The sequence below is a fragment of the Argentina silus genome (assembly GCF_951799395.1).
Source record: "Argentina silus genome assembly, chromosome: 4".
Lineage (NCBI taxonomy): Eukaryota > Metazoa > Chordata > Actinopteri > Argentiniformes > Argentinidae > Argentina > Argentina silus.
The window spans coordinates 5,957,409-5,973,949 of record NC_139658.1 but is presented as its reverse complement, the minus strand read 5'-3'; the positions used below and the strand labels follow the sequence as shown (position 1 = coordinate 5,973,949).

The 16,541-nt window shown below is 45.1% G+C and overlaps 2 protein-coding genes across 2 annotated transcripts; one reads left to right on the top strand and one right to left on the bottom strand.

Annotated features, from left to right (window-relative positions):
• Positions 1-2,253: 2,253 nt before the first annotated feature.
• Positions 2,254-12,011, top strand: tkta (transketolase a; the record flags this gene model as incomplete). The annotated part of the gene is made up of 14 exons (XM_083669264.1): positions 2,254-2,360; positions 4,131-4,248; positions 4,418-4,531; positions 4,672-4,769; positions 5,678-5,869; positions 6,087-6,205; positions 6,408-6,604; positions 7,019-7,183; positions 8,736-8,892; positions 9,411-9,541; positions 9,704-9,787; positions 10,126-10,219; positions 10,989-11,111; positions 11,824-12,011. 14 exons carry the CDS (start codon positions 2,254-2,256, stop codon positions 12,009-12,011), a joined length of 1,887 nt encoding a protein of 628 aa, XP_083525390.1.
• A 1,414-nt stretch (positions 12,012-13,425) lies between these two features.
• LOC310803391 (uncharacterized protein) lies at positions 13,426-16,029 on the bottom strand. Its single transcript, XM_083668132.1, has 8 exons — positions 15,915-16,029; positions 15,686-15,722; positions 15,518-15,589; positions 15,144-15,212; positions 14,955-15,005; positions 14,714-14,776; positions 14,531-14,606; positions 13,426-13,741 (listed from the first exon to the last, which is right to left on the bottom strand). The coding sequence occupies exons 1-8, from the start codon at positions 15,915-15,917 to the stop codon at positions 13,720-13,722; spliced, it is 393 nt and encodes a 130-aa protein (XP_083524258.1). The 5' UTR covers positions 15,918-16,029; the 3' UTR covers positions 13,426-13,719.
• Between the last annotated feature and the right edge of the window lie 512 nt (positions 16,030-16,541).

The window sequence follows — 16,541 nt, the reverse complement described above, 5'->3', positions numbered from 1 at the left end:
TTCTACCCCCTCAATGCTGGATCTAAAATTATCCCCTTGAAAAAAATATTTTCGGTTTAGATCCCCCCTCTCCCTCCATCTCAGTGAACCATTCTGGATCATACCATGGACAGGCTCCAGATGGAGAGAACTCTAATCTGTGTGCAGTTGCTTCTGTACAGCATTTCAATCATAATATATAATTAGCGCATGCATACATATACCCAAGCATGCACGTACACACACACACACACACACACACACACACACACACACACACACACACACACACACATACACACACACACACACACACACACACACACACACACACACACACACACACACACACACGCAATTAATGGTAATTCCTGACACTGATGCTATATCTAGGGAATTGTTCTAGACTGATCACCGTCATGTTAAAACAAAACGATAAAGAGCTAAGTGACATGTTCACATATACACAATATGATTAGACAGAGGAGATTATAAATTGCAGTTGCTCTTGTCCATTTCGTTGCAGCGGTGTTGTCAGAAGAATGCTGCTGAATATTACCCATTTTAAACCGGTCAGATGTACTTCTAAAGCTTGTCCACTAGATGGCAAGCCAACCCACTATTAATCACTTTTCGGACAGTTAGAACACGTTGTACCCATGCACTTCTTTGTCTGTTCAAAATGTACACTTGTGCATTCAACCAACAATAGCAAATCATGAATTCAAGAAACAACATATTCACTTCAAAAACGTATTCAAAAGTACTTGGGGTTGGGGTGTTGAATCCTCATAGAATAAAAGAAAAAATGGACAGCACTCCAATGGATAAACTTTAAATGATAATACTAGTGATGCACATTATTGCAAATATGGGAATCAACTGTGTGGTTGAATCAGTCAAATGCTTTGTATAATTAATGCTGAGTTTAAAAGAGGGATAACGGATAAGAAATGGCAATATGGAAACACACTGAAAACACACATGATAACTTTGGAAAAAATGATACATTGTTTAAGTCCATTCAAATAAAATAAAAAATTGCATAACATGTATGCAATTTTATATACATTTTGAATAACTGTTGGCTTGGGAAAGGAAATACCGGTATGATTGTTATCATCCTCAAAGCAGGGATTCCCTATAAAATAGGCAGCAGAAATCCCTCCCAAAAGTTGCCTGTCATTACCGCATCACTGCTGCTCTACAAACTCTCTGGACAGTATGAAAGAGAGGTTTAGTGACTGAGGGTAGAACTGTCCAGATGACTTGGTAGCAGGTCCATGAGATTTGCTGCATGTATGTGTTGAGGTAAGGAACACACTGTCCTTTTTCTGCGAGTGCAACCCTGGAGCTCTGTAACTGATGCTTGTGAGACTTGAGATGGAGAGTGAGGAGGTGATGAAAGTGCAGGTCTGAGATGCTGCTCTAAGTTCTGCATTCTGAAAGTCTCCCAACGGAGGCTTTGTCCTACACCTCCTCTCGCAGGAGGAGAGGAGTCTATAGTATATGCCCTCTAAACAGAAAAAAGCTTTCTCTCTCCTTCTCTCCAGCACATGCTTACCCTCCATCCCTCGCAGAAAGCCTCTGTAGGGCTCACATAAAATAAATGAAACCTTTAAACCTTTGCACACCACTTACATTATTTAAATGTCTCTCTCACTCTATCTCTCTGTCTCTCTTTCTCTCTCTCTCTCTCAAACACACACACACACACACACACACACAAAACTTTCTCTCTTCCACAAACAAATGACTATAAGCACACAAAACAAAGACATGCTCACACACACACACACGCCGTTGAAGAGAGGAACAAAGGACAAGAGTCACACATCCATAATCGGGTAATGTGTTAGACACTGAAGCCAAAGACCCCCCCCCCCCCTCCCCCCCTCCCATCTGTCTCTCTCTCCATCTATCCTGTTTCTCTCTCTTTTACCCCCACCCCCTCCTCTCACACAGACATGCACGCTCCCCTGTCCTAACCAGCATAGAGTGCTACTCGACCTGGCCGTCAGACCCAGCCCACGTCGCTTGGCTCACCCTCCTTCTGTGTGTGAGTGCGTGCGACAGGATAAATCCTGCCTCTCCTCCTTTCTCCCCCTCTCTCTCTGCCACTCACACAAACAAGCAGAGCGCTCTCTGCTAACCCTCACTCTCACACACACACACACACACACACACACACACACACATACTACAGAGCCTCTGTGCAGAACCATTCAGTCAGTCCTGTTTTCTGAGACTGTGGTGCTTTGACATTTTGCCTTCATGGAGGACTACCACAAACCCGACCAGCAGACAGTGCAGGCTCTCAGGAACATTGCCAACCGTCTCCGAATCAACTCCATCAAGGCAACTACTGCAGCAGGCAGCGGGTAAGTCCTTTCTACTCACTCATAGAAACACACACACACACAAACACACACTCACATACACATAGTATGTAGTACAGAGTGTATAAAGACTCTCAATTACACATGTGCATGCACAATACGCAAACACACAAAAATACACACGCACAAAAATACACACACACACACACACACACACACACACACACACACACACAGACACATGAAAAGCAAAGGGAACAGCATGTTCTCCCTTTGTTCTCATGTGCATCAGTAAGAATGAATGACTGAACCTGAGTTACCGACGATATAGGATGTTTTAATTCCCTTCGCAGAGAGGTGTGATGGAGATCAAAATGATAAACAAGTTACCATGACTGTAAAAATATTTATTTTTATATTGTAGGCTACCGTGCAAATGTACAGTGCAGCCTACAATTTCATGCATTTTCAGCTTTTGTAAAAAAAAAAAAGATATAGATATATAGATATATATATTTTAGGTTTAGATACTTTGATAGATTGGATTTTAACATATGGCGCATCTGCGATTATTTCAGCCGGGGGAAAGTGTAGTGAGTCAACTTCTGTCTGGCCGCGATGTAGAGTCTCGCAGTGAGCGCGTCGGGAAGCGCAGCGCAATGCTGGACCGACATTATCTGAGATGCGCTCCCGATCCTGCTATGGGAAAACATATTATTTTACATTAAACATAATGGAAACACTCAGTGATTCATCACAATTAGTAAAGACGTCCAAACACCTTTTAGGCTCATAAATTGTATAATCAAAAACGGTCTCAAATACGTAGTGTATAAGAAAATATGTCACTTCAGCACAGAAATTGACATAAATTGAATCCTGTTTAGAATGTATTGAGGAAATCATAAGTATATATTAACCTATTTGAGTATTGTTGAATATATGTATTTTGCCATCAGTGGATACTGAGAGTCAGGTCTCACATCCGACTACGTTACTGCCGCTCCATCTTTGCCCAAACATGAACTATGAACAAGTTGCTGAATTGTAACGGTCATGCGAACTGAGCCAAGGAACGTTTAATCGTTAGCATTTCGTTACAAAAGAAAGTCGTTGTTTGGAAACTTCCCAGCATTATCTGAGTTTTGTGTTTTTGAGAGCATCTGTTCGGTCAACGGAAGATTTTAAGGGTTGCGTTACGTAAGTCTCCAGCTGGAGATGGGAGGAATAGTGGTAATCCTGAGTCTGTGTCTGACTGGAGCCAAATGGCGCCCTGTGACTCCGCTTCACATCGGAGCCAAAATGGTACTCTTCTCCACAGCCGTCAGTCTCGGCGCGGCAGGGATTGGTCTGTGTTGTGACCGTGTCCTGAACTGGCGCTTTGCAGGGGAGGTGCTTACCTCTCCAATTACGTCACTGTAATTGGGATGAACTAACAGCCAATGGAGCGTCTCGGTTGGAACATGGCCCCCATAACTATTTTGAGACGCTAATCAGTCTTTAATAGTATTTAGTTTATCCATCTTTCCTTTTTATACACTGAGAATCCATTGGCACGATCAGACAGTGGTTCGTTATCCAGTTAGTCTCTGAGTGGACGCTGTGAGTGAGGTAATGTGAGATGGTCCATCTTGAACTTTCTCTCTGTCTCCTTTTCTCTCACTCTGTCTCTCTCTCTGAAGAGTATGTGTGTGTTCGAGTGTGTGTCTGTGTGCACACAAGTGTGTCTCTGTCTGTCTATCTGTCTGTATTTGTTGTTATCTGTGTGTGATGTGAACACCTATTTGTAACCTCCCTCTCATTGTCTCACAGATACCCTACATCATGCTGCAGCGTGGCAGAGATCATGTCTGTGCTCTTCTTCAATACCATGAAGTACCGCCCAGAGGACCCCAAGAACTCCAACAATGACCGCTTCATCCTGTCCAAGGTGAGGCACATACCTGGTCTATGGTTGGACTGTGGGTTGCAGCTGTAAAGAGGTTGGCATACAATTGTGAAATGGAATTGAACGGCTGGTGGCTACACCACAGTATGTGTTAGTTATGTCACAGTGTTATAGTGTGACATTGTTGCTACATGGCTGTGTCTGTTCTCAGGGTCATGCTGCTCCAGCCCTGTACTCTATGTGGACAGAGACAGGCTTCCTGAAGGAGAGCGAGCTGCTCAGTCTGTGCCAGGTGGACTCCACCCTGGAGGGACACCCTACACCTGTGAGTGACCCCTACTCACGTGTAATCTAATAACTGTTGACGTCAGCCTCAATTAGGACTACACACTCTCGATAGAACTGCTCTCTAAGAGGAATTGCTAACTTAGAGCTTGCTTGGGTATGTTTGTGTTTGTGTCTCAGAAGCAGCAGTTTGTGGATGTGGCCACTGGCTCTCTGGGACAGGGCCTAGGTGTGGCTTGTGGGATGGCCTACACTGGGAAGTACTTTGACAAGTCCAGGTAAGAGTTTAAACACACACACACACACACACACACACACACACACATACATACATACATACATTTTGGGGGGCTGTGTAATGTATATTGAGGTTTTTAGGGGCTCTGTAATGGCATAGTGAGGATTTTGAAGGCTTGTAGTGCATATTTAGTTTTTTTAAGGTTCTGTGGGTGCTGTATTGCTGCATGCTCTGCTCTTCCGATTCTTCTGCTCTAATAATCACAACCCTGGCAGCCTTAACTCAGTTATTTTTACCATCCAGACAGATTCCGTCTCAGAATCAAATTCACTCGGTGCACTAAACCATGTTTACATTTGAACTCAATCTATTGTTCAGAATAATTTTCACATTCCCCAAATTCCCTAAATAATTTCAAATTTGGGTTCAGATTGTGTCAGAAATAGGATCCTCATACTGTGCTCAGTTTGAATATTTTCTCTCTCTCTCACAAATGTGCTCTAAAAATTGGTAGAGGAGGGATGATTGTAAAGAGGATGGATTTTTGCAGAGAAGGGATTTTAAGTGGGCGGTGGTTGAAACTGATGACATGCGCAGATTAGCAGTCCATTTGATTAAAAGATTAGTGTTTGCTCTGTTCAAAGGAGTGTGTGAGGTTAAAAGCCACAATGTAGATGTTTGGGAAGACAGTAAAGTAGCTGTGAGAGAGGAAGGTGTGAAGGTCACTATCCACTCCCCTAGTAATATGCAAAGGTCAAGCTTTCTAGATTCCCAGTTGGTCACCCGCCCATCCATTCCCTCACGTTAAGGGAAATGGACCCATTCAACTGGAAAGGTGTCAGGGAGCATTATCTGTGGGGTAGAATGATCATTTCATTGTGCCACCTCTTGCCTCCACACACACACACACATACATTGTCTTTGACCCCACCCCCTTCTCTTCCTCAGTTACCGTGTGTACTGCTTGCTGGGGGATGGGGAGCTGTCTGAGGGGGCAGTATGGGAGGCCATGTCCTTTGCTTCCTACTACCAGCTGGACAACCTGGTGGCCATCATGGATATCAACCGCCTGGGCCAGAGCGACCCGGCACCCCTGCAGCACCACGTGGAGAAGTACCAGAAACGCTGCGAGGCCTTTGGGTAAGAGTGTGTGTGTGTGTGTGTGTGTGTGTGAGAGAGAGAGAAGCAGAGAGAGTGAGATAGAGAGAGAATCTCTGAATGTGTGAAAGCATATGTAAATATTAGTAGGCATATGTAGAATTTATTGTGTGCTGTGTGCTGTGTATGTTTCCATATACCCTCTGTTCATATGAAACGTATGATCAATGCCCTGATGTGTGTGTGTTGCTGTCTGTAGTTGGCATGCCATCATCGTGGATGGGCACAGTGTGGAGGAGCTGTGTAAGGCTCTAAGCCAGCCCCGCCACCAGCCCACCGCCATTATCGCCAAAACCACCAAGGGCAAGGGCATCCCAGGTACTTCCATGCACTCATGGCTACATCCTATTACTCATATATAGATACTGTCAAGGACAACGCTTTCCATATCGGCATGTGTGTGCACGCACGCACGTGTGTGTGTGTGTGTGTGTGTGTGTGTGTGTGTGAAGTACATGTACAGAAGTATCATGTTGTGTGTATGCATCTATTTATTGGATGGTATGGTTGTCTGTGCCAGCTGTGGAGGATAAGATGGGCTGGCATGCCAAGCCTCTGCCAAAGGACATGGCAGAGGGGGTTCTGAAGGATCTGCAGGGCCGCATCATGAACAGCAGCAAGCGCCTTTTCCCAGCCACGCCCACGGAGGACTCACCGCCAGTCAGCCTGCGCAATGTCAGGATGCCCAGTGCGCCCACCTACAAACTGGGAGAGAAGGTACAGTACCATACACACCCTATACACATACACATGGGTCCTCTCTCACCCTAGGAACCACACACACACGCACACGCACACACACACACACACACACACACACACACACACACACACACACACACACACACACACACACACACACACATCTACATTAGAAGGTATGCTCTCACTCCAGTCACTGATGATGATGATCTGACACTTGGGCCACCCTCATACCAGAGTCACAAGCCACTGTATATCTTATAAAAGGTTGTCACTCACAATGTAGATAGACCAGTCACACTGTCACAGAAAAGGTGATATAAAGATCAATAGAAAGACAGACACATTTATTTACTGATTGGTTCATGACTGGCTCATTGATCGATTGATTGATTGATTCAATGACTAACTGGGTGACTTTCTCTACAGATTGCCACACGGAAGGCTTATGGGATGGCTCTGGCCAAACTGGGCCGTTACAATGAGCGTGTTGTGGCCCTGGACGCAGACACCAACAACTTCACCTACTCAGAGATCTTCAAGAACGAGCACCCCAACCGCTTCGTGGAGTGCTACATCGCTCAGCAGAACATGGTATGATGATCGAACCTCTACCCGGGCAAACACTGTGTACCCCACCAAGCTTAAATAAATTGTTTACAAAATTGTAGCCATTCTAGAATACTAATCCAGAAATGCAGAGTACTCCGATTAAAAGAAGAAGAAAAAACGTGGCAGCATTTGGTCGCTTAGCCCTCCTGTCTCCCTCTGACGTCTCTCCTTCTGTTGCTGGATCACACGCCCTCTCCCAAAGTCCTCGGATGCTGATTCGCTGTATGAAATGCCTCACTCAGTCTGTGTCCAATGTTGACTGAATTACCTCTCTCTCTGGTTTGATTGGCCGAATAAACCGTCGTCTTTCGCTCTGTGTTTCTGAGGCTGGTCTACTGAATAATACATGGGCGGTCCATCCATAATGTAGCGCTGGGCTAAGACATGACCCACTTACGGCTCACCATGCTCTGCTCTGCACTGCTGCTGCTGCTGCTGCTGCTGCTGCCTTCTGCCTACAGTATGGCTGAAAAGCCTCCCATCCCCCCATCCCCCATCCCCCCATCCCCCATCCCCCCATCCCCCCATCCCCCATCCCCCATCCCCCCATCCCCCTCCCCCCTCTGCTTTTATTACTACACTATCTGCCCTTAGATTAACATTTTGGGAGAGCCAATCAGGTCTTTATTCCTGCCGTTCGGCTGGTTCCAGCAGCAGCCTGTTCAAATGTAGGTCATGCGTGTGTCTGATGAGCAGCGGTTATGACAGGCATGCTGAGAGGTGAAATATTAATCAGTGCTGAGGGTGGGGCCGTCTGGCTGACTGCTTGACAATAGTCATCAAGTCGATTGTGCGGATCAGAGCGAGAGTGGCAAACTCAAATTAAAGAGACAGATCTTTCTGTCCACTAATAAGGCGTCATTAATATTGATGAAAGAAGCTTGAGAAAAGAGGCAGCTGTGAAATGTTGATGCGTTTTTGTGTTCATTTGGTAGGAATTATTCTAGTTACAATATTGTATTAAAATGTTGTTATACTGTATAGTGCATTAGTAATGTACAGTGTTACCTGAGATAAAGATTTTAAATTGATAACATAGACGACAACAACAACCCTTGCCATGCCGTACCATCTGGTGCCCTTATGAAACTGAAATGAGTGCATCTTTCCTTCCTTGTCCTTTTGGCACCCCTGAGGTTTAGACTCAGTGAGGAGAGGAGCAGGGAGATTTCTGGAGGTTTCTGTAGACAGGAAACAGGAAATAGAAATGTGCGAGTGAGGCACGCTGCTGATTCTTCTCATATGGGACCTTAAGCTCATGCGCTTAGGGGGAGAATGGCTGCTCGCTTACCTTTACGTAACATGTGCTATTGGGCTTGGGCCTGGGGAGGCGTGATCACTCCCTTTAGTTATGATTGGTTCAGCAGCCATTCCTTTGTGGAAGATCTGACCCCTGTTGTTCCTCTCACTTTCAGAGGAAGGTGATTTAAGCTGCATGAATGTACATTACAGGTGACTGTTCAATAGGGACTAGATGTACTGCTCTACATGGTATGTTCTTTATAACGACCCATTGCTATTCCTCCCTCCCCAGGTCAGTGTTGCTATGGGCTGTGCTGCGCGTGAGAGGAACATAGTATTTGCCAGCACCCTGGCCTCCTTCTTCACCCGCGCCTATGACCAGCTTCGCATGGCTGCCATCTCAGAGAGCAACATCAACCTGTGTGGCTCCCACTGTGGCCTGTCCATTGGTGAGTCCACCTGTGCCCTATCCAAAGCTGGGGCACACCCCCCAACCCTACCCACACCCACCCACCCACCCACCATAACCTCCATGCACTACAGCCTGCCACCTCACAACCCCACCCATTCTCCACTGACCCCACCCTCTCACACACTGCTCCCTGTCTACTGACCCCAAAACACACTCAAATGGTACCAAAATGCCTAAAGTGACTCCTCCATGTTTGGTTGACCCGGTTCCTTTCTCTCTCTCTCTAATGCTGTGTTTTCCTCACCCTTCACCCTCTGAAGTCCTGCTCTTAGCCCTCAGCCCCTCCCTCTCTCACCCTCCCTGTCTGTCCTGGAGGCTGTCACCGGGGGACCAGGTGTCCCTCTTTTAGTGCAGGTACACTGCATGCCACTCTCTCAGTCCGTGTGATTGTCTGTACACCTGCATGTCTGTCAGACCACCTAACCTTTCCTGAATGTCACCCCAGCTTGTAGTGATCTGATTGTGTCAGTATGCCTTCCTGTCTGCGTATTCTAGGAGAGGATGGCCCCTCTCAGATGGGTCTCGAGGATATGGCCATGTTTAGGTCCATCCCCACTGCAACCATCTTCTATCCCAGTGACGGTGTGTCCATTGAGAAGGCAGTGGAGCTGGCTGCCAGCACAAAGGTACTTATTTATCGCTCTTCCTCCTAACTAGATACATCACTAACATGATACATTACCTGACCCTCCATTATACACCCTACTGTAGAATGTATTATTTTGTTTTTTTAAATGTTATGTTAATGTATTATTTGTGTTGATGTACTGTATGTTTTTCTTTCCTAGGGTGTTTGCTACATCAGAACCAGCCGCCCTGAGAATACCATCATCTACAACAGCAACGAGGATTTCCATGTTGGACAGGCTAAGGTGAGCATCATCACTCCCTGGGCTGTATAACAGTCCATAGATAGGTTTCATTGCATGTAATAGTGTGGTGTATGAGGTGTATAACAGTGCTGGCCAAAAGGGGCTCCTCAATCTAATCATGGCTTTGACTAAACCACTTTAGTGTCCCTCCTACTTCACGATTCAAGATGATGAATTCAATCAGATGGTTTAGTGCCTGCCTACACTGTGGTATTCTAGAACCATCTACTGGTGTCATAGACAGTACCACTCTCATCCTTGTCTTGGGTACTATGAGATGTATGTGACATATGCTGGAGCTTATTGACTTGTTGTTGACCTTTCTCTGTCCGTCCCAGGTGGTGTGCCAGAGCAAGGAAGACCAGGTGACCGTGGTCGCAGCTGGAGTCACTCTGCATGAGGCCTTGGCTGCAGCTGAACAGCTCAAGAAAGGTATAGACATTCAGTATAGTATAGTACAGTAACGTATACTGATCTACTGTGACTATATGGATAGGTAGGAGGATTGGGAAGCCATGACAGAACGGCAGATCCGGGAGGTTTTTATTTGTGCCAGGGTTCGATTCCTGGCAGGGGAACCACATGCCACTATTGGCTGCCCTCAGATTCGCTAGATTGAATCAACTCATTAGTGCTGGTCACAGACCATCTTGTTTTCTTAATCAGCAGTTCCAGTTTATCCAGATTATATGTTGTTACCACTCTTTATCTGTTTGTTTATCCCAACAGTGGCATTGACATTAGCCCTGATCTCTAAAACATTCAAGCTTTACCTTTAGTAACATTTGCCAGGACTTTGTGCTGTAATCCTGAACGCACTTTTACTAACATTAGAATCATCTTATTAATGTTAGTCTGTTTTGTTCAGAGGCCTTGCATGCAAGGCAAATGTTAGCATAAACTGACAAACAGTATGAGGTCAGTTAAACAGAAATATTAGCATTGATCAATACATTCATCTGATTTACTTTATTTGGACATTTGTTCTTTATGCTAATTCACCATAAGCCTACGGTTACTAAATTAACCTAAGTGAGTCACTCAAAACAAGGTCAGCACCATATTATTCTTTAACAATGCAATAATCCAACGCTGCATTTCAAATATAGCTCATAGAGTTCAATGTATTAATTTGATTGAGTATTATTCTCTGTGGAGCTGCACCCGATACCTCCACTGAAACACAGTGTTGATTTTACAGAGAGGATCTACATCAGGGTGATTGACCCCTTCACCATCAAACCTCTGGATGCCAAAACCATCATTGACCACACCCGGACTACCAGGGGCCGCATCATCACTGTGGAAGATCACTACTACGAAGGTACATTTAAATGCCATTCTGTCATATCGTAGTTTATACACATGTTCCTTACAACCTGGCATACTGACATTTTAGCATTATGTATTTATGCAGCTGGTGTCCTCTCATTGGTCCAGACAGTGGAATGTGTTGTGGTGGCATGTTCCTATTGGATCAGTGGCAGAGATGTGATGTGGTGGCATGTTCTCATTGGTCAGGGTTCCGCAGTGTGTTGGGCGCTGTCATTGTGGGCGAGGTATTCTGCGGCATTCTGTTTGCTGAGGAGGGAGAGTGTGTTAGGGCCAGAGAGGCAGAGTGCTGTCAGATTTCCTTAGTTGAGCATGTGCCCATGGGGCTTTCTGTGACCTAGATAACACAGACAGTCATGCCCTGCCCAGCCTGCATTTGTGTGTGTTAGGAGGAGGGTGGGGGTGGGGGTGGGTAGAGAGGACAGACTGGACCAAAGATGTGTGGCATCCAAAATCAGTCTGATTTCGAGCATCCCCCTCTATCTAATCCCTGAGGCCAGAGAGACCAGGGATAGCAAAACAGAGGAGAGAGTGAGGAGAAGAGGAAGAGAAGGGACAGAGATAGGGTGAGAATATGGAAGGGGAAGATTCAATGAGGGTGTTTGAGGAGAAAGGTGATCATGGATTGGTAAGGGGTCATTCCTCTCCCCCCCCCCCTCTCCCAATCCTTTCCCTCTCTCATGTGCTGTGTTGCTGTTCTGCAGGTGGCCTAGGGGAGGCGGTCTGCTCAGCGGTGGTGAATGAGTCTGGGTTCAATCTTCAGCGCCTGGCTGTGGCCCACGTTCCCCGCAGTGGCAAGCCCAGTGAGCTGCTCAAGATCTACGGCATTGACCGTGACGCTATTGCCCAGGCCGTCAGGAAGTTGCTCAGCAACTCTGCCAACGCAAAGTAGCTCTGTCCTGCCGCCCCACCCCACCCACATACCCACATCTCGGATCAACAGAGACAATGTGTTCCATGTCACATTACACCCGCTCGTTATACCCTCACTGTGAAAGCCCTTATGTGTACTGAAGTAATGTGAGTTTGTGCTGTACATTTTGAAGTAACTGTCACTCATTTAACTTTTTTTTCCACACACACACACACACACACACACACACACACACACACACACACACACACGCACAAACATCCCCTCTTCCAAGTTCTCGTTACCATGGGTCATCACATAATCATATTCAGAATTTAAAGTGAGAGGTCTTTACTGACCCTCAAACCTGGATGGCAGTTTTAGATGGACACTCACCATACAATATAATACAATACAATACATGTTGTGACTCAACGCGAGTACTATGTGATGCTCATTGTGTTTTTAAACTGTTCATTGATATTTTCAATCCAAAACAACTTGCAGCAGTCTATTTTACTACTTTTATATTGTTCTGATGTAGCTCTAAAGACAGGGTGGGGCATGTGGTTGTGAATTGTAGGTGTCGTCTTCATGACAACCGTCTTCGAAATAATCTCATTGATGTGATGTTTGTAGAAGTTAGTCCAGAAATAAGAAAAAAATGATCAAATAGAAATGTAAGTGGGCCAGAAAGATCAGTGAAGCTGAAGTCCATACAGTTTGACCTATGTCTCTCAATACCACAATTCAGATCACCAGCTAAATTGTACTGGACAGTTTGTGTTAGCACACATTTAGGTTTATCTTCTCTCACTACAGCTGTGTTAGACTTTTCTTTTGACAGTACATACACCTCTCACTTGAAAAAGCAAACCCATAGTTTTGTGTTAACCCAGCTGTCCGAACATTCCAGTAGTATTGCTATAACCTAAATGTGTAGACTATAGTATAGAGTCTTACCTGGAGGTACGCAGAGGGATACAGGGCCAGCTGGGACTGAGGGAGAGTCTATAATGTACTTGTAGCCATGATGATGTTGGGAGCATGCTGTTACATCTGAACTGTGAACCTAGAACAAACACCTCCTTTGTTACTTGAACTTTTGTATGTACCTTACTTTCATCTATTAAAGCCCTCTGCATTTGAGTTTGAGAGTTCAAAAGTGCACAGTCTGCTTCTTCCTCAGTGTGACTTTGAGTGTGTGTGTGTGTGTGTGTGTGTGTATGTGTTTGTTTGCATGTGTGTGTGTGTGCGTGCGTGCGTGCGTGTGTGTGTGTGTGTGTGCAGTGAGTGTGTATGCACACGTGTGTGGTGGGTGAGCATGACTTATTAGACAGTTACAGTGTAATTTACCACAGACGTATAAATGCTTGGCATAAAGCGAATTCAAAGCACATTATAAAAGCATAACCCTGAGAGGTTCAAAAGATAAAATAATACATTGTAAATTTAATGTCTTCATTGTGCAGACAATTTTCCATTTTATTAAAATAATACCCAACAAAGACTGTCTGAATTTGATCATGATAGATTCTGACAGATGACAGAGCATAAGTCCATCGGTCTCCATGGTTACACTGAGGTCCTATCAGAAGATAGTATCAGCTTGAATATATCAGGTCCTGAGTTCATTCCTCCAATTGCCATTCCACTATGTGACCTTGTAGACATCACATTAAATGTCACTGCCCAATGCCCATTTCACTTCCTCCTCTTCAGCTGAAAACTCTCTCTTCCACCTGGGTCATAGCCTCGCTCTTATTTCCCTGGTCAAAAATAGAGAGAACATATATTAAGTTCAGCTCGTTAATCTTAAATAGGTACAATTAAACCACATACAATACACAATAAAACACTTTTAACCATTTTCTATCATACCACAAAATCTGGGTTTGTGTCAGCTCTGAGAGCTTTGGTTCTGTACCACAGACAGTATGATGTTATGTGAAGCAGCACAACTTTTGGTCCAAACACATCTCTCGCCTTAACTACTGCAACGCACTCTTGGCCGGACTCCCCGCCTCCGCCATCAGGCCTCTGCAGCTCATCCAGAACGCTGCCGCTCGTCTGGTGTACAATCTCCCCAAATTCTCCCATGTCACGCCCCTCCTCCGCACCCTCCACTGGCTCCCGGTAGCGGCTCGCATCAGATTCAAGACCCTGGTGCTCGCCTACCGGGCGGCAAAGGGAACAGCCCCTCCCTACTCGCAAGCAATGGTTAGGCCCCAAACCCCTGCACGATTACTCCGCTCTTCCACCTCGACTGGCCGCCTGGCACCGCCGCCTCTACGTGGATGCAGCGGCCGCGCCACTCGGTCACGGCTTTTCACTGTCCTGGCGCCCCGCTGGTGGAATGAGCTTCCCACCACTGTCAGGACTGCAGAGTCACTACCGATCTTCCGCCGTAGATTGAAAACCCATCTACTAAACCCAACTACATCTTAACAGTCCCTCCTAAAGGCCTCTTCACCCCCACTACCCCCCCCCCCCTGTACTAACCCTAAATGTAAATGTAATGAGTCTGTGTTTATATGTTTCTGTCATGAGTTACCTACCATAAAGAGCTGTATTTCTGTTGTGCTCCTCTAAGTGCAAACACCATGATCCCACATCCATAAGACATTGTATAGACTGGAAAAAAAAGAATGATGCACCTTCTTTATTTCCATTTTTTTATTTTTATGATTTCAACATTTTACTCATAATATAATATTACATATGACAATGATTAAACTTACCGTGATATGAGTGGAGGTTTATGACAGCCACAAACACAGCAAAACCCAATCCCCAGTAAGTGTCTAAGGAGATACAGAATATTGAGTAAGTGTAAGCTGCTAGGAGGTGGAATAAATTATCAAAGGTTTTCGTGACTGTTTTGTGTGTACAGTAGGTGTGGATGAGTGAGGTGAGAGGGGAGAGGTGCACAGCTGTAGTTAGGTGTGGTGGGTAGGAGTGGACATGTAGTTTGTTACATACCTCTTCTATGATAGGGAGGACCTTTACACCTCTTAGTGTGGGCAGGCAGATCTGAGATAAGACGTACTTGTACTACTGTTATTCCACATTGGTAATGTGCTACATACTTTAGACTTCTTAAAACATCTACAAATGTAACATACACACAGAACTCACATTAAAGAGATCATGCCCATACCATCAACTTACCAGATACAATGCCCACAATTTCCAACATAATGGTGGAAACCACAGCCGCAATTGATGGCATCATAAGAGCTGGAAATAAAATAAAATGTTTGTGGACACATATCAATCCATCTTGAGTGAGGAGACACAACTCTTGACAAGGGTAAAACATATCAACTCAACTGTTCACTTGTGTACATTCCCTGATCGTGAATGAGGACAGTAACATAACATACTGCATCAATACAGACTACCTCTCATATTTACTAAGAACACTGGTAACAGAGCTATCACAGAGCAAGGCTGCACCACAACTTAACATTCAGAAATCTATGTGCATTATTCTAACAACAATTTTCTAAAAGCAACTGAAATCATTAATGATGTCTACTCACAATAATATGGTCTATAGAGGGCCATTCCACAACCCAGTCCAAAGCAGATACAGAAGAAATGGTGAAATTTGTCTTCAAGAGAAAAACATGTTGGAAATACATTTATGGATGAATTTTCATTTCCTTCTTTCACTTTCAACTGAGGGAAATATCTGTATACAAACTTACAGTGGTAGTATATGCTATACATGCCTTGTCCATGGTCCTGAAAAATATACATTCACAATTAGTCACAGTTATCAATCTCAATCTCAATTGATAACATTGATCAATATACAGGAAGAGAGGGTGAGAGAGAGTACGAGTGAGAGAGAGAGAGAATGCACAGCCATGGTTATAGAGACCCATTACTTCATGATAACCCAGGGACCCAACATGGCAGTACAGAGGAACACACCATTAGGATCCAGTAGACTGCAGCTCCTGGCGGGGTGGTAGCAGGTGCAGCAGATGTCTTCAGGACAGGCAATGAGAACTCTGCAGAGCCAGTCAGACTGCTCTGGCATAATAACCATGGGGAGGGACAGGTGGAAAGTCCCAGACACAAAGGAATTTTACTTCCACTTTCAGTTCTTTAAATCAGAAAAACAACATGCCATAAACAGTTGTATTAAATGGGTCACTGAGAGATATGGGGGTGTAAACAGGGACTTTGGAAGCTGAGGTGCTGTATATCAGTGAGGGCTGGTGGAGGTGTTTGATACTGTTCCTCATTCCATTCCATGCATTACAATGAGCCCATTCAATGCATTACACTGAGCTCCTCTGACTGGAAACATCCACAGTCTGAGAGCTCCTCCATTCACACTTCGATGCACACTAACATACAGACATCCCTGCTCACTTACACCCCCTGCCGCCACAAACATACACAGGAACGCACACATCCTTGCACATTAACGCTCCAGCCACCCCCACCAAACTAGTGCCGGTCGCACACACACATACAGGTACACACACACACACACACACACACACACACACACACACACACACACACACACACACACGCACGCACGCACGC